This window comes from Carettochelys insculpta, chromosome 5 (assembly GCF_033958435.1).
Source record: "Carettochelys insculpta isolate YL-2023 chromosome 5, ASM3395843v1, whole genome shotgun sequence".
NCBI classification, from domain to species: domain Eukaryota; kingdom Metazoa; phylum Chordata; order Testudines; family Carettochelyidae; genus Carettochelys; species Carettochelys insculpta.
In genome coordinates this window covers 83,592,927-83,611,511 of record NC_134141.1, presented here as the reverse complement: position 1 = coordinate 83,611,511, position 18,585 = coordinate 83,592,927, and the positions used below count along the sequence as shown (strand labels likewise).

At 47.9% G+C, this 18,585-nt stretch overlaps 1 protein-coding gene across 2 annotated transcripts in view; it reads right to left on the bottom strand.

Annotated features, from left to right (window-relative positions):
- TNPO1 (transportin 1) overlaps positions 1-14,926 on the bottom strand; it is a 190,063-nt gene extending 175,137 nt beyond the window's left edge. Inside the window, exon 1 of one of the 2 annotated variants that reach the window (XM_074995420.1) lies at positions 14,849-14,926. In XM_074995420.1, the coding sequence (XP_074851521.1) occupies positions 14,849-14,857 (9 nt within the window). In that variant the 5' untranslated portion in view covers positions 14,858-14,926. Of the gene's footprint in view, positions 1-14,766; positions 14,791-14,848 lie in introns of those variants that run through there. The other variant, XM_074995421.1, reaches the window with a different exon arrangement.
- Between the last annotated feature and the right edge of the window lie 3,659 nt (positions 14,927-18,585).

The window sequence follows — 18,585 nt, the reverse complement described above, 5'->3', positions numbered from 1 at the left end:
TGTGGGCAAACATTAGCTTATGCTTTATTTTTTTTAAGCTACGGGAGATTAAAGCATGGGTCAGCAACCCCCAACATGGATGCCAAGAGTGGCATGTGAGCCAATTTTCATTGGCACACAAGGTGGGAGTTCATCCCTGCTCCTCCTCCCCCAGGCAGCTGGGACCTGGCTCAGAGCCATGCCACCTGTGAATTAACAAAAGACCAGCTAATGCTACCAACCACCTAAACAGTAAAGCTCTGCATCTTTATTTATTAATGAAGCTGTTGTAAGTAGTGCTATTAGTGACTTTAAAAAAGTATCACCAACACTTGGGACTGTACATAGAGGTCAAAAGGTCAAATTTCAGCACTCCACCTCAGAGAAGTTGCTGACTCCTGGGTTAAAGGATCTTATGTTACAGACACTGCATATTGTCCTCACTGCAATCATAACTTGTTATTAGAAACCCTGATCCAGCTCTGCTTGCAAGTGGAAGTTGGGCTGGAAGAAAGTTCTAGACAGAAACCTGTTGTAAAATACATCCAAAATGTATGGGCTGGGCCCCAAGCTGGTTGGAGCAGGGGCTGGCATGAAGGAGAGGGAGATCCATTGTGGGGCTAGGCCGGGCCCTGTGCTGGCTGGAGGCGGGGCTGGGGCTGGCATTAGCGGGGGGGTGGTCCACTGGTGGGCTGGGCCCCACACCAGCCAGGGGAGGGGTGGGAATGGAATATGGTAGAACCTTGCCTGGACACACAGACGGACATAACAAAAAAATAGTATATATGATATTGGAGGGTATGGAAGAAAATGATAAATTTAACAGTAATAAGTCATTAGGATCAGATAATATTCACTCAAGAGTTTTGAAGGAACTCAAAAACACCCATCCCTTGTTTAACGAGTACTTTACTTATGAGTACTCGCTAAAACAAGGAATATACACCCACCTTTATTCACTATCTGAGTGAACTTCCCCCGCTTATATGAGCAGGGTCCCTGGCCAGGGGGCGGGGAGAACTGCAGCCCTGTGGCTGTCTCAGCTCCAGGCGTGGGGTCCCTGGCTGCAGGTGGGGAGACCTGCAGCTGGAGCCTTCTCTCTCCCTTCCCTCAGACATTCAGCTGTCTGACAGCCCTTTGGCTGGGGTAAGAGAGGGAGAAGGCTCTTAGCCTGGTTCCCTCCCCTGCAATGGCCAGAACATGAAACTGACTAGCCATGAGCTGATCAGTTTCCCCACCCCCAAACCATGGGGAGACTGGAACCAGCCTGCCCCTGGTTCCCAGCTCCTGCCACTCTGGGAGCCAGGAAACTGACCAGCCCTGGTGGTTCCTGGCTCCACTCCCCTTGCAGGAAAATTCAAATTATGCAGGGGTTGCAGGAACAACCCCTGGGTAACTCCAGGGTTTACTGTAATAGACCTCCCACCTGCCCCACAGACTTCACCCTCTTCCAGGTTTTAACTGCCCCCCATGGTCCCAAACTGCCTCCAGACTTAAACCCACCCGGCAGCCCCAAACTTCCTCCAGCTTTAGACCCCTCCCCAGCAGCCACAAACCCCCCACCTTAGAGCCCCCCAGCAGCCCCAAACCACCCCCAGCATTAGACTCTCCCTGCAGCCCCAAACTTTCTGCAGTCTTAGACCCGCCTGCATCCCTCAACAGCCCCAGACTTAGACACTCCTCCTCCTCCTCCCACAGCCTCTTCAACGGGGCTGCTAGGCTGGGTGGCTCCCCCAGCCCACCTGCTCCCAGCAATTAACTCAAGTGTTAAAGTTTCAGCACCTAGGCATATCGTAATTGCTGTCCCTAGAGATAGAGACAGCTGCCATCTCCAGCAGTTATCGCTATTGATAGATATCTGCCTGAGGCAGCAGTGTTAAGAAACTGCAAATGGCTTCAACAGCCACATGCAGCTGGAAACTGCCCAGCTGGCAACCTTTAACAAATATAATGGGACCCATGTTTGGGTCCCGACCCATAGGCTGGAAAGCCCTGCTCTACATACATACACTACATTCTATTTCTGGTGCCAAACTATTCAAATACATCAGAAAAGTAAACCTAAACTCACCTGATTTATGCCAAGTTACAAGTCCTTGGAATGAACTGGAGACTTTTACATGTATTTTAATGGGTATTTAGTGCCGCTCTTATGAGTTTTCGCCTACGAGCAGAAATTTGGGAACCAGCTGTGCTGATATAGTGAGGGATGAGTGTATAAAGTTGCAGAACCATGAACTGTGGTATATAACCTATCACTTGAATCAGCCTTCATACCAGATGACTGGAAGAGAGGTACCATATAGCCAATTTTTTTAAAAAAATCTCCAGAGACAACTCTGGCAATTACAGTCTGGTAAACCTACCTTCAGTACCAGGCAAATTGGTTGAAACTGTGGTGAAGAACAGAATTCTCTGGCACAAAGAAGAACGCGATTTGTTAAGGAAAACTCAACAGGGCTTTTGTAAATGGAAATCATAACTTACTAATCTATTAGCATTATCTGAAGCTTTCAGCAAATATGTGGAGAAGGGTGATCCAGTGAATATGTTGTACTTGGACCTTCAGAAAGTCTTTGACAGGTCCCACACTAAAAGGCTCTTACACAACATATATGGTCATGTGATAAGAAGGAAGGTACTCTTACAGATCAGTAACTGGTTAAAAGGCAGGACACAAAGGGAGGAAGTTTTCACTGTGGAGAGAAGTAAATAGCAGGATCCCTCAGAGATCTGTACTGGGGTCAGTGCTGCTCAACATATTCATAAATGATCTCAAAAAAGGGTAAACAGATGGTAAAATTTGCATGTGATAAAAAAATAGTCTAGAAAGCTAAGTTCAAAGCAAAATGCAAACAGTATAAAGGCATGATACACCCATACCTTGAATACTGTGCGTAGTTCTGGTGAATGTCTCAAAAAAAAATACACAATAGAATTGGAAAACACAGAGGCTACGTCTCCACTAGCCAGCTACTTCGAAGTAGCTGGCACAACGTCGAAATAGCACGCGTCGCGTCTACACGCGCCGTGTGCTATTTCGACGTTCAAATCGAAGTTAAGCGGCGAGACGTCAAAATTGCTATTCCCATCAGAAGATGGGAATAGCGCCCTACTTCAACATTGAACGTCGAAGTAGGTGTGTGTAGACGATCCGCGCCCTGCTACTTCGAAATAGCGGGGTCCTCCATGGCAGCAATCAGCTGAGGGGTTGAGATGCTCTGTCCAGCCTCCGCAGGGCTCTATGATCTCTGCACTCAGCAGCTCTTAAAGCCGCAGGGACCCAGAAACCCTGAAGCAGGAAGCTGGCAGCCTGCGCACAGCAGCCCTGCCACAAGGTGTCCCTGCACAGCCAGACGGACACCATCATGGCAGCCAGCCAGCCAGCCTCCAGAGCGCCCCCAGAGCTCCCCCTCTGGGCCATCCCAGGGATCCCAGGCCTCCAGCCAGCGGAGTAGAAAGCGGGGCCCCTCCTGGACTGACCCTGAACTCCGAGACCTGCTGGGGCTCTGGGGGAAGGAGGAGGTGCTGCACATCACGGGGAGCAAGCGGCGGAATGTGGAGGCGTTTGCCCAGCTGGCCGAGGGCCTGGCTGCCCAGGGTCACCCTGCCCGCACTCCTGACCACATCAGGAGTAAAGTCTAGGAGTTGCAGCAGGGTTACGCCCGGGCCCGGGACTCGGCCAGCCGGTCTGGTGCTGCCCCCGCCACTTGCCCCTATTACCGGGAGCTCAGGGCTATCCTGGGCCCCCAGGGCACCTCCTCCCCTCAGCCACCCTTGATGCCACAGCCGAGGAGCCCCAGCCTGCCACGGAGACAGGGTCAGGTCCAGAGGCCAGCCCTGCCCCCACCACGGCTAGAGCCGGGACCCTCCACCCCAGCCACTGAGTGGTCCAACGAGGAGGGGGAGCTCGTGCTGGACATCCTGTCCCGCAGCTCCAGCCGAGTGTACGCTGCATGGGCATCTCCGGAGCCTGGCAACGCACCGTCAGGTATGTACCCCACAGGGCACAGACCCCCTGAGCATGGGGCGGGGGCACCACTTGACTGGGGGCTCCACACATCCCCACAACACCCCAGCCTGACATGGCCCGGGCAATCCACAGCACAGGGACGGTGCAACAGCCACCAGTGCCCAGCAGCACCTCCACCCGTGGACAGTGCCGTGCCCCACCCCCGGTGGGAGGGGAGAGGGGCGGACCACTGGAGAGGGCCACCCACAGGCTCAGTGCATGCACCAATGGGGGATGGATGCAGGGGGACACAGGCCCTTGGGGGGATGCGGGGTGGGCCACGGGTCAAGGCTGGGTACTCACGGCCTCCCTTCCTCCTTTCCCCCTATTTCTGTAGCCGCACCATCCGTGTCCCTGACAGCCCTCCCAGACCACCGGAGCACCACCTCCCATGGTTACCACCTGCCCCAGTACGGGCCCACCCCTGCACCACCACCTATGACCCGGAGGTGGCTGCGGCCCTCTGGCGCCAGGCAGACCTCATGGAGCGGAGGCTCCAATTCGAGGAGCGGGAGGCCGCCTGGCACCAGGAGGCCTGGCAGGAATTCATGGCCACATTCAACAGGGTGGCCAATACATTTGAGGAGCTGGTGGACCGCCTGCCTCCCCCCCATGTCTTCTGTGCTGCCCTCCCCGCCACCCTGCCTGCTGCTGTCCCGCCTGATGTCCCGCCCGATGTCCCGCCTGCTGCCCCACCCACCAGCTCCTCAGAGCAAGAGCCACCCAGGGCCGAGGACCCGCCTCGGCCATACCTCCCCATGCTCCCGCCCCCCAGCCGGCCTCGCCGGGGACCCCAGCTGACAGGGGGACCGGCCAGCCGAACGCGGTGGGGCTCACGCCCTTCCACCGCCGCCCCAGAATGATGGGCCGATGTAACGTGCCCACGTCTCCCCCCCTGTACATAGCTGTCCCCACCCCTGTATATAGTTATTTATAGTTGACCCCCCCCGTAACAGTTTTTAGAGATGTCCCCAACTGTATATTAGTTACTATTTTCATTGAATCTGTTTTATTTTTGCTAATATTATTTATATGCTGAAAAGAGGCGACATTTTTGTTCTTGTAAAAATAATGATAGTTTTATTTTTCCAAAAACCTTTGTCCCATGTGCTTTTGGTGAGGGTGAGGTGTGGGTGCTGGGGCGGGGTCGCTCACTGGGCCCCCTGGTCAAAGTACTCCCTTAGGGCCTCCTGGACCCAGAGCCTGTCCTGGTGGGCCTGCTGGCTCGAGGTAGGCTGTTGTGGCCTCCTGTGCCCAGCCCTGCACGAAGGCCTCCCCCTTGCTTTCCACCAGGTTGTGGAGTGTGCAGCAGCCCCCACAACCTGGGGGATGTTTGGGAGGCCCAGGTCTAGGCGTGCCAGGAGGCAACGCCAGCAGCCTTTTAGGCGCCTGAAGGCTCGCTCGACCACTTGTTGGGCATGGTTGAGTTGGGCGTTGTAGCACTCCTGGCTATCAGAGAGGTAGCCCGTATAGGGCCGCATAAGCCAGGGCTGGAGGGGGTATGCCGCATCCCCCACAAGGCAGACGGGTATGGTGGTGGTATCCCCCAGAGGGAGATCCCTCTGGGGGATGGGTCCCCACCTGCAGTCAGCAGCACAGTCCCAAATTCTGGAAAATGCAGGCGTTGTGCGTAGAGCCGGGCCAGCCCACGTAGATATCCTGGAAGCGGCCACAGCTGTCGACCATGGCCTGCAGGACCACAGAGTGGTAACCCCTCCTGTTGACATAGCGGCCACCACTGTGGTCTGGGGGGTCCCATCAAGGGTTCCAAAGCAGTTGGGGAATCCCATGGCAGAGAATCCCTCGACGGCCGCGTCCAGGTCCCCAACTCAGACGACCCTCTTCAGCAGCAGGGCATTGAGTGCACGCACCACCTATGGGGAGGGAACATAGGTGCCTGTGAGGGTTTGCAGAGTGTGACCCCCTCACCCAGGCCCCCCTCCTCGGCCCCCCCGCACCCAGGCCCTCCTTCCCCAGCAGGGGGTTCAGCCCCAGGGCTCCTTACCTCCATAAGGACAGCCCTGACTGTGGCCTTTCCCACATCAAACTGCTGTCCCACGGAGAGGTAGCTGTCTGGAGTGGCCAGATCCCAGACAGCTATTGCGACCCTCTTCTCAACGGGGAGGTCGCGCCGCATCCAGGTGTCGTGGTGCCTGACTGCAGGGGTGAGCCACTGGCACAGCTCCATGAAGGTCTGCCAGCTCATGCGGAAGTTCCACAGCCACTGTTCATCATTCCATTCCCCCATAACCAGGTGCTCCCACCACTCAGTGCTGGAGGGGTAGCTCCAGAGTCAGCGGGGCACCCGGCGGTGGAGGTTGAGGAGGGCCCGATGGTCGGGTGCATCTCCTGGTGCTCCTGGGGAGGGTTCCCATTCCAGAAGCTGCTGGGCAGCTGCTCGGGCAGCATCTAGAAGGGCGGCTGCTCCGCGGGAGGCGGCTTGTAGGGCTTCCAGCTGCTGCTGGACGTCCATGTCTGCGGGCTCGAGGTCTGCGAGGCTTGCATCACCAACACAGGGCTGCTCATGCACTGCAAGCTGAGTGTGTCTGGGAGGGGCCCTTTAAGGGAGCAGCTCCCAGCTGCCCCGGAAGGGCTAGTGTGCTCTGTGACCCGGTCTGGGGGCTTTCCTGGCCCCTTATTTCGAAAGAGGGGGCTTGTGTGTGTGGACGCTCTGTGTTTCCTTCCGGGGCAGCTCTTTTCGATGTTCTCCGGGGCTACTTCAATGTTGAACGTTGACGTTGCCACCCCTGGAGGACATGCAGACGATTATCGTCGAAGTAGCCTATTTCGAAGTTCTTACTTCAAATTAGGCTACTTCGACATTGTGTCCTAGAGTAGACATAGCAGAGAGAAGGGCAACACAGCTATGGCAAATATTCCATAGATGAAGAGATTTAAATAACCAGACTTTCAGTTTAGAAAACAGATGAGATAAGGGGGCTATGATAGAGGTCTATATAATCATGAACAATGTGCAAAAGTTATTTATCCCTTCAGATAACACAAGACTCATGGATCATCCCACAGGTTTAAAACAAACCTAAGAAAATTCTTCACACAATACACTGGAAATCTGTGGAACTCATTGCCAGAGATGTAAAGGCCAAAGTATAACTGCGTTCAAAAGAGAATTAGGTAAATTCATGGAGGACAGATCTACCAACAGCTACCTGCTCAGACAGTCAAGGATGAAACACCATGCTGTTGGTGTACTTAAGCCTCCAACTGCCAGATGCTGGGAGTGGACAACGTAAGATGGATCACTCAATAACTGCCCTATTCTGTTCATTCCCGGTGAAGCATCTGATAGAACACTGGCTAGCTGGACCATTGGTTTGATGCAGTATGGCCATACGCACTACACAGGTAGCTAATTTATATTTACTATTTCAATTTGGTAAACAGATCACAAATACATTTGAAATAACTCTTTCCTGTGTTTGATTATTATCCCTGTGGCCTCCTAAAGTCACAGTTTTCCAGATTTCAGCACAGGTTGAACCTGTCTAATCCAGTACCCTCAGGATCTGACCGGTGCCAAATGAGAGAATTTGCTAGACCACAAGAGAACAATATTGTCTAGCAGCATTACCAACACTTCCACTGATTGCTGGGCTCTTAAAAGACACTTTGGGGTAAATTACAGCTAAATATCTCCACATAACACAAAATTAGGACTGGTGGCTAGAAACAAGCTTTATGTGAACGCAGGAAACTTGGCTATACCCACAATAAAGTTGTCATCCAGCTAACTAAAATCAAGCTCAGTTACAGATGCTGCTGTATGAGACAATTCCTGATTAGAGACGTTCAACCTATATATTCAAAATAATGAGGATAACTAGTTTACCCACACACAAAAAGACGAACAAACATCACCTTCATGCTAACGTTACTATTTGGGTCTCCATTTATTTTGAAACACAGTTCAAACCTCCTTTTTTTGTTAACTACTGATTTTGGACATCCTTCAGCCACTCAGACCTTTATGCTGATCTCACATTTTGTAACCTAGTGGAGTTCACTGGACTCACTCCTGATTTCCTCTAATGTACCTTACAGCTTGTCTACACCAGAAAGTTGTGCTGGTTTAAAAATAATTTAACCAAAGTGCAGGCAAACATCTGCACAGACAGTCATTTCAATTTTAGAGTTCATAGTCATTTAGCCTATGTGAGGATTTTACTTAAGCTAAATGGATATAAGTCACTCTTGCACCTAAATAAGGCCTGCTCAACAAAGCTTCAGTGCTCAGATGTGGAAAAATCCAACCTAACTTGCTGGTGTAGAAGCTAGATAGACTGAAGAATATTTCTGTTGACTTAGCTTTCATCACCAGATGAGATGGTCATCTTAAAGTGAAAGAAAGCCTCCTTTCATAGCTGCAGGCTGCATCTATGCAACATGTTTTATGCCAATACAGTTACAGCACCATAGCCATGCCACTGTAGACATGGACTCAGTAGGTCTACACAGGAATTTCCTCTTTTCTAATTGGTTTGGTTTAAAAAACTTAACTTTGGTTGCAATACTGCAAGTCTGTCTCTAAACAATCTTTGATGAGAATTATTTATAGATCCTGATATTGAAACAGTCTTTCTGCATTTCTTTCCCTCATCACCTCTCAGCTATTTTCTAATCTGAGCAAATTTTTTTTGTTTTTGTTTTAGTCTCTATTTAGTCTCTCCCTCTCTAGTTTTGTATTTAACTTTTGTTAAATTATTTAGTTTGGAAGATGTTCAGGGCAAGCACTTTGTCTTCCTTTCCATAGAGTGCTATACACCTTTCAACTTTATAAGTTATTTTAGAACTGCTTGTATGAAAGATGCTATACAAAATTAGACTGTGTAACAGGGAAATAGTTAAACAGAAAGCTTCCACATTCTACCCGAATAAAATGTACTCTTATATAAAGGTTTTAAATTATATACCATGTGTCAGATTTTAAGTACAAAATCTAGACTCAGACTCACAGCTTCAGAACCATCCAATATATACTAGACTATAAATCTATTTCAGTAACTCATCAACTGGCAACACTGACACTGAGTTTGGTTTAGGAAAAATAGTTTTGACGGCTAGAAATATGCTGTACTAATTTACTTCTCTGCCTCATTAAAAGATGCCATTTTATACTTGTTTGTGAGGATAAGTCAAATATATTTTATACACAATACTCAAGATTTCCCACACCACTACCGTAAGTAGGGCCCTACCAAATTCACAGTCCATTTTAGTCCATTTCACCATCCTTGGATTTTAAATATGGTACATTTTTTAAAATTTCAGACATTTAAATCTGAAGTTTCATGGTCTTATAATTGTAGGCGTCCTGATCAATGTTCGCTCTAATCTTTTCCATTCATGTGAAGAATAAATATTTATATACATGGAGACAAATGTAAATGTACCCCACCAGCAGAAAAAAAACAAACTGGCTGTGAGCACTCTGCTGATCAGCTGGGCAGCACATGAATCTCTCTCTCCTGAGCAGCTACACAACTGCACAGTTGGTCCTGATCCAAAAAGGAGCTGTGTAGGGATTGCATGGTTATTGTATGGGTGTTGTGGTATTGCTACCCTTACTTTTGCACAACTGAAGGCCAAGAATCCAGCTTTGAAGATAGAGCTACAGCCAGCAGTTGCGCAGAAGGAAGAATGGCACGGTATGGTATTGCCTCCCTTACTTCTGCACTGCTGCCTGCTGAGCTAGCCCCTTAGCCAGCAGTTGCCACCTCTGGCCATCCAGTTCTTAAAGCAGCAATACAGACCTGAAGGCAACATAGGTACAGTATTCCCACCCTTACTTCTGCACTGCTGCTGGAAGGTGCTGCCTTCGGAGATGGGCACATGGTCAACATTAGAACCCCTGCTCTCCAGCTGTGCATCCTGGAAGGCAGTGCAGAAGTAATGGTGACAATACTGTGACCCTTCTAAAATAACCTTGAGCTCCCCCCTGAAATTTCCTTTTAGGCAGGGCCTCCAGTTTAAGAAACACTGATCTCTCCCATGGAATCTCTATAGGCTAGTGTAAAACACAGAAGGCCAGATTTCACAGGATTGATTTCACAGTCCAGGATGCATTTTGCAAAGCTGAGAATCTGGCAGGGCTCTAACTCTAAGACAGTGGGAAGAGTAATCAGTGGGTAAAGCATTACACTGTTTTTAGATGCATTTTAATTTTAACCCCCACAGACAACTTGCAAGAGTGGAATAATTTAACAAATAATCACCATCGCTGGGGATAAAAATGGCAAGACAGAGTTACAATCTTCAGATGTATGGTTGAGGCTATCAGACCTTGCCTACATCAAGCTTTAAATACGTATAGTCTCAATCTCCTAGGCCATCTCTACACTTAGAGAAAACTTCGAAATAGCCATGTTAATGGCCATTTCAAAGAATACTAATGAGGCGCTGAAATGCATATTCAGCACCTCATTAGCATGCCGCCTGCTGCGGCACTTCGAAATTGCCGCTTTTCATTTCCGCGCAGCTCATCCAGACGGGGGTCCTTTTCGAAAAGACCCCACTAACTTCAAAATCCCTTTATTCCTATCATCACATATTCCTTCAGCAGATAGGAATAAGGGGATTTTGAAGTTGGCGGGGTCCTTTCGAAAAGCATCCCCATGTGGACGAGCTGCACAGGAGCAAAAAGCGGCAATTTCAAAGTGCTGCAGCCAGCAGCATGCTAATGAGCCACTGATTATGCATTTCAGCACCTCATTAGTATTCTTCGAAATGGCCATTATCATGGCCATTTCGAAGTCTTCTCTAAGTGTAGATGTAGCCCTACTGTTGCACTATCAGAGGTAAAGCTCCACTGCTGATAACGCTAATGTGTATCGGCTACTAACATTTTTACCATCCTGTTATCTAGATCTTCAGCACCTGGACTATATTATTGCAGTTCCACCCATGGGGGATTTTAATGTAAAATCTCAATGCAGACAGATAGAGAGGACTGGATTATGGCTTCCACTGCAGCCCCTGTACACTAGCCCTGCAAAAATTCAGGGATTGGTATAGAACGAGTATAATGGGCTTATGTCAACTCCCCTTGTAGTCCTGGCATTAGGGTGCGCCAGGGGCATGATGGGGAAAAGGAGATATGGGATAGGCAGAAGCATGGCCAAATTGCACAGTACTTAAACTACTTGGGACTGCTGAACAGCTCCAAAGGGAAACACAGTAACTGACTACAAATTAGCACTGTCACCTAGGTTGCTTCATTTAGGCTACAACTACATGACAGCAGGGATCCATGCTCTGAGATCAAGCCACTGGTGGTTGATTAATCAGGCCTATTGAAGACCTGCCAAATTCACCAAAAGGGCTCTGCAGTTGACCCCTGTACTCTAACCTTGACACGAAAAGTAAGTTAGGCTGATGGGAGAGTTTCTCCCATCAACCTCCTGTGGTACAGATGCCCAGTAACCTGGCATATGGTATGTCAACTCTGGCTACATTATTCATGCAGCTGAAGTTGTGTACCTTAGGTTGACTTGCGGTGGTTATGTAAACAAAGACTTCCTCCTGAATCTGAAAGTTACCAAAATACCATAAAGTCACTTCCCCTCAGGCTATGCCAAGTACAATCCAGCTGCAGTCCAGATTCAGGACTGGAATGGGAACTCAGTGAGAGCTCACCACAGGCTGGACTGATTTAAATCAAGGCAATTTAAATCACACTTTGTATCACCAAAAAAGCCTCACTGATTTAAATCACGTTACCAAAAAAGCTCAGGCTTACTGTACTTACAGCACACTTAATTGGAGTGAGCCCCATTGAACAAACCGTCACTTCTGTATTTTAGTAATGAAGAATAGTATGGGGTTTCCCCTGGAAAAACCGAGTTATGCTGAAATAAGACAGGGAATAGATTTATGATATCACCACTATGGTCTGTGGTCATGATGCTCCAAAATACATATATTACATGTATTATGTAATATAAAATAAGAAAATGACACAGTGGCAACTGGCAACTCTGGATTTCTTTTACTGAAGCTTTCTGTATTGTATACTTGAGTAATAGATTCTAAACCTAATTAACTAATTAAACAAGCCATATGGATAACCTAAGATAAACTTTTTTTGTCCTAGCAACATCCAACATAGCAAACAGCTTGGAAATTTACTTGTCAGATCACACTTATACTAAAATGGCTCGTCTACACTTGCCCCCAACTTTGAAGCAGGCATAGTAATCAGGGCGACAGGAGATTACTAATGAAGTGCTGGCATGCATGTAGCCGTGGGCACTTCGAAGTGCCTGCACTACTTCGAAGTCCCTTTACTCCTTTACACAAAGAGACTTTGAAGTAGCACTTGCACTTTGAAGTGCCCACGGCTACACACATGCCAGCACTTTGAAGTTTGACCCTTAGAAGTTGCCGCAGAGGAGAATTAGCCTAAAGAAGTGCTGCATATTCACCGTAGCACTTTATTAGTAATCTCCAGTCGCCCTGATTACCATGCCCCCTTCGAAGTTGGGGGCAAGCATAGACAAGCCCAAAGAGAGAGAGTCTTAAAAAAAGATGCATTGCAAAGTGAATTAGTTAAATTGATCAACTCAGCCATACCCACATATTCAACTGTTTTCTCCCTATAATAGTTTTCCTTAAGGTTTCATTCTTGCAACTGGGCCTTGCATCTTATTCTTGCATTGTTTACACTTGAAGAAATTTGTTCCATGGATAAAAAAGGAAAATGTTTTAACATATTCCTAGATAGGTTCTCTCTTACTCCCAAAAGCAATGACAATTTTTCTCTGGCAAAAGTGTAGGGGAATAGCGGAAGCTATGTGTGTGCTAAATAACATCTTCCCTTTTTCTTTACCACCCTCTCCACTGTTTCTTTCTACGTTGCTTCTGCCCTTTCCTATACACTGTCTCTCTTAACTAACTCCTCTGCTGTGCTTGGCCAAGATCCACTATCAAATAAGCACAGAACAAAAACAACTCTGCAGCTTTCCATGACCAGCATCTGATGAAGTGAGTCTGTGCTCACGAAAGCTCATGCTCAAAACTTTTCTGTTAGTCTATAGGGTGCCACAGGACCCTTCCTCGCTGTTACTCATCCAACTTGTGTCTCTCTTAGCCCATGTTACTATTTAGTCTGCTGCAAAGGAGAAACTGAAAGCCCAGAACTTTCAAGAAGCAAGAACTAGTAAGTAGACTGGACGAACTAGAGCCATTTATGAATAGCGACAGAGAGACAGCCGTGGTAGTCTGTATTCTATCAAAACAAAACAGCAGTCATGTAGCACTTTAAAGACTAACAAAATAATTTATTAGGTGATGAGCTTTTGTGGGACAGACCCACTTCTTCAGATTATTATTTTGTCAGTCTTCAAAGTGCTACATGACTGCTTTTTTGTTTTGATAGAGCCATTTATGCATTTCTATAAGACTGTATATCACGTTTGTGATGAAGTTTAATTTTAACTTGTTTTTAAATGAGAAAATTTAGCATTTTATTGATGACGTAAAACAAAAAAATTGATTGAAATACAAATATCTTCTTTGAAATTTTTAAAATCAATTTATATTCACCCTGGAACTCTGTGTATATGTGATGGCAGAACTTGGTTCTTAAATTATGATATTAATGCGAGTTACAACTTCTGCACTTAAGCATGAAAAACATTACTTTCTAACCCATTTCACATTCTCATAATTTTCCCAATAATTATATTTTGTGTTTAAATATTTTTGAGTTTTGTATAATGATTAATTCTGGGGCAAAAGATGGCCAACTATCCAGCCACTTTATAAACAAAAATAATTACAAAAGCATAGTTTGCTCCCACTGTAGATACATGACTCACCCCACCCCACTCCATTCTCCCAGGCAAAACTCAAAAATAGCTGATTGTCAAAGTTTCTAATATGGCATGCAAAAAGGATTTTCATGAACAAAACACATATCACCAGTCTTTAAAAACTGTGGTTAAAATACCGGACTGCGCTCTGGGTTAAATTCTAATTCCCCCACAGGCTGCAATTGTCTTTCAGGGCAAAGTTATATATTTAGTGCTCAAAAGTTATGGAGATAAGCACTAGATAAAAAAATTAAACAGTTACAGGGAAGAAAGTACAGAGAAAAATTCCTCAAACTGCCACCTGCAGGTTGGATAACACAGTCTATGTGCCTACACGGATGTACAGCATTTTGTTTACAAATTCGCAACCCTGCTCCTGAAGTTGAAGGTAGCAAATGTGCGTGAGAGAGGTAGCTTCGGAGCATCAACCTCTAGAGTTCACCAACAGGGCGAGCCACTTAGTACCAAAGTTAAAAACCTACCGGCCCTCTGTATTTCACTGCCCCGTTGGCGCAAAGTATTTACAAGTCCCATCAGCCGAGGCTGCTGAATACATAAACCGAACCAGTGATGGACTTTCGTGCTCCTCTCAGCTTCTCTTTAGAGGGGCAAGCCCACAGAACCAAATCTAGAGAGCGGGAGAGCCAGGCAAGCCCCGTGAAGGGAGCAAGGCAAATAAGAAAAGGAAGACGACGCTGTCGTTACAGAGGCAGCTTTCTCTTCTTGGATGTGCGGGTTACGCTCGCAGGCTGGACACTGCATTCACCCGGGCTGCAACACCGCGCCGGCAGGCACTCCACACCACAGCCCAGCCTCACAAGGGCCCCGGCTTCCTAGAGCAAAGACATGCCCCCGCATCGCTGCCTGTGCCTGAGCCCAGAGCCGGGGGCTAGACAGGCCGGGCTCCCTCCCCCTTCTTGGGGCGCAGCCGCTAATGTCGCTCACCCCTGAGGCGGCAACATCCCGGGCGTGTCTGCGCTGCCGCTGCCGCTGCCCCGCCCGTCCCTCGCGGCGCTCGCACACCTACCCACACCATCCCAGAGCCCGCCGGCAGGCGAGCGGCCCGTCCTCTGCCGCTGCGTCTCAGCGCCCGACGAGAAAACGCGACGCCTCGGCCCCCGCAATGGCCGAACAAAGGGAATCGAGCTTCGCCGCCACCGCCCATACCATTGGTCGGGGGCGGAACTAGGGGCGGGGCCGGCCAGCGGAGCTCCACAGGCCTGTAACCCTGGCAACTGCGGCTCTCGTTGGGACATGTGGCCTGGTGCGCGATGGAGGAGAAAGTGAAATAAATGGCTGCCACGCCCCAACTCCATTCCCCGATCCAAACACACAGCCCACTCCCCTGGCCCCCAGGTCCTACACAGTCACAAGCACACAAAGCGCTACCTCCCAGGTCCTGACAATCACAAACACACAACCCACGCCCGTCTCCCAGATCGTGACAATCACAAATGCACACAGCCCACGCCCTTGGCTCCCAGCCACTGCACAGTCACAAGCACATAGCCCTCACTCCAGCCCCCTCTGCAATCACAAACAACCCACTCCCACCTAAGTATCCCCCACTCACTGAGATTCTGGATACACAAAATCCCTTCCATCCCAGACAAAGTCCACCCAGGTCCCTTGAGTCCCACATGCAAACAGATCTCCACTACAGAGTTTCCTTTTCTTCCAGGCACCATTCTAAGAGGATCACACATCACTGGATTGCTTCTTAAGTATTTCATGTGGGAGCTTGAATGGTTATGACAAAACAAGAAGTCTGTGGGTGGTACTGTGTCAGCAGCAGTTTTCTGTTGATCATCTTCACTGCATCTTCCATCTGCTCATCTTCGGAGGCTCCAACTTCATCAGAATGTACATCTTCCCAGCCTTCTTCCGTATCCTCATCTCCTGCATCCTGCTTTGCCAGCTTCTTTGCCTGATCTTCAAACCACTGTAGCCTAGGAGGTTTTTCCAGTCGCTTTCTGCTCTGTGACAAATGACCTCCAGCAGATGGTGGAGAGCGGCTTGCATCTGTTGGGCGCAATGGCATCTTCTTTGGAGACAAGGATGGCTGGGACCTGATGGCTTGCTGAATAGCTGTATTCATTGCATCTTTGTTTAGTCTCTCCTGGCCCAGTCCTTTTTCCACATTCTTCTCATTTAAGGTTGCCACCTTCTTGTTAACAGCCTGGACAGCTTTTTTTTCAAATTCTAGATGTTTCTTTGATTTCAGGTGGTTCTCATAGGCATTGAAAGTAGAGCACTTCCTACTGATGGAAGGGATAGCTCAGTGGCTTGAGCATGAGCCTGTTAAATCTAAGGTTATCAGTTCAACCCTCAAGGAGGCCATTTTTAGGGATTGGAGCAAATAGATCTCAGGAATAGTGCTTGGCCCTGCCAAGGGGGCAGGGGACTGGACTACAGAACTTTCTAAGGTCCCTTCCAGCTCTAGGAGATTTATATCTCCAATTATAACACATTGTATATGGAGATACACATCTCATAGAGCTAGAAGGGACCTCTGGAGGTCATCAAGTCCAGCCTCCTGCCCTCTAGGCAAGACCAAACACCCTCTTCATGTGAGCATTAAGAGTCTGACCCTTGAAAAAATGTAACTCGGTCCCTCATGGTTACAGAGCAAAACCTGTAACACATAAGCCAAGTTAACTTTAAAGGCTTAAAACCCATATGGTAAATAAAAATGCATACAAAAATCCTGTGATTTTAAGGCAGTTTATTTTTGAATATGTGGATCGCAATACTTCAACAACTCCACCCACAAGCTTCTGTTTCTTGAGAAAGAGACTCTCACCCATTCATGCAGGTCCCCCACACACAGTCACTGTGCACTGCACATATAACCCTATTCTCCCCCTACTCAATAGTCCCATCACAGCCCCCCCATATTTTCTCAGGCATTGCTCAGTTCTAAGACATGGTTTCACACAGTTATACTAACACCCTCCTCTCTCCAAAACACATAAAATATCCCTCCAGCAGGATTCCATGTTTTAAAATGTTTATTAATATTTTATACTACATAATAAACATCCCAATCAGAGATTAAACAATGATATAATAAAACCACATGTTCCATATGTGCGTAAGGGTAGGTCTACACAGCACAGTTCTTTCAAAATAACAGCCATTATCTTGAAATGTCTATCCTAGCATCTACACAATGCAACCTTGTTTCAAAATTGGTAAACCTCATTGCATGAGGAATGACACCTATTTCCAAACAGCTATTTCTAAATAGGTGCTGTTAAGACAGGAAATAGAGTCTATTTTGAAATAAGCCATAGTATACCTGAGAGGGTGAGAGCAAGGCCAGGCAGGGCAGGGGTTAAACAGGGCCTGTTGACCCAATCAGCCCCACCCGAGTTCACCTGCAGCCAGTGTCAGGCCTGGAGGGGTATAAAGGGAGGGAACCCCAGCCTAACTGGAGGCTGACTAGACAAGGGGACAGGAGCTGGTTCAGAGGCAGCACAGCCAGAACTACCACCTGGTTGGCAGACCCTCAGAACCCTCCCCCTGGCACAAAGGGCGGGGGAGCCCTTCTCAGGGAGCCTCTTTCCCACCAGAGGGGAAACTATGTTCTTGGGGCCATGCCCCAAACTTATCTGACAAACTGTCAGGTGGGGCTGAAGACCCAGGCCCCAGCAATGGACCCTAGCCACTAGGCTACCCTGTCACTGGTGGGAACCGCTCACAATATTCAATAGCTCTATTTGGAAATAGGCACTGTGTGTGTAGACACTGTACTTCAAAATAGCTAAGTGCTCACCCAGACATGTGAGGTGCACTTTGGAGAAGAGGAAGAGTAGGGATCAGCCCATGACTGGCATGCTTAAATGACTAACTGCAGGCCTTAAAGAGCTTGCACACAACTGGCACTACCCCAATGTGTAAGCGGGTCAAGGATAAGGGGGGAGAGCTAGCTCAAAGAAGTGGGATTTATCTGAGCAGTTGAAACTAATCAGGAGCAGCCATAGCCATTTTGCTCTCCAGCAGCTGCAAGAGAGAAAAAAAAACCCAAACCAATGACTAAGTGCTCCCATGCATACTGGATGCTGGTTTTGGGCAACTGCTCTGCTTGCCAGCCTCTAAAATCAGCCCTGGAGAGGAGACAATTCCCGAGTTGCTCTCAGGCACAGATTAGATATTACTTTGGGGATTTTTTAGCCAGTGACACCACCAAACTATGGTTAGGCATCCCTGCTGCACCAAGAGCCAGGCCCATTGGGACTCAGTCCAGCAAACTGTCATCTTCCCAGGAAGACATACCAGCCCTTTACATCAAACTTTAACTCTCTACACACAGGCCTTTCATAGGTGGGGCTCTGGGACTCTCCCATTATATTGATTTAATTTGTGGGTTTTTAATGTTTATAGCAATGGGATTTGTTACTCCATCATTTTATTTGATTCAATTGACTCCTTTGCCAATTTTCCACCCTTTTTTTAATTTACCCCATCCTTTCTGAAAAGGGAGTGTTTATCCATAGTGTTTCGCCCTTTATTCCCTCTATAAAGAAAAACATGCTAGAGCTGTGATTTTCAATTTTCTTTAATTTGTGGGCTCCTACAGTGGATGGAGGTCAGGACCACTGAATCCCTTCTGAATGGAGGTTGGAACCACTTTTGAAATCTTAAACTATAGACTCCTAGCAGTCCACAGATCACATGTTAGAAACCACTGTCCTAGAGGCTGTAAGTGTATTAATTTAAGTACCCAGCCAGTAAATGGAAGCACTGCTCATAAAGAACCCA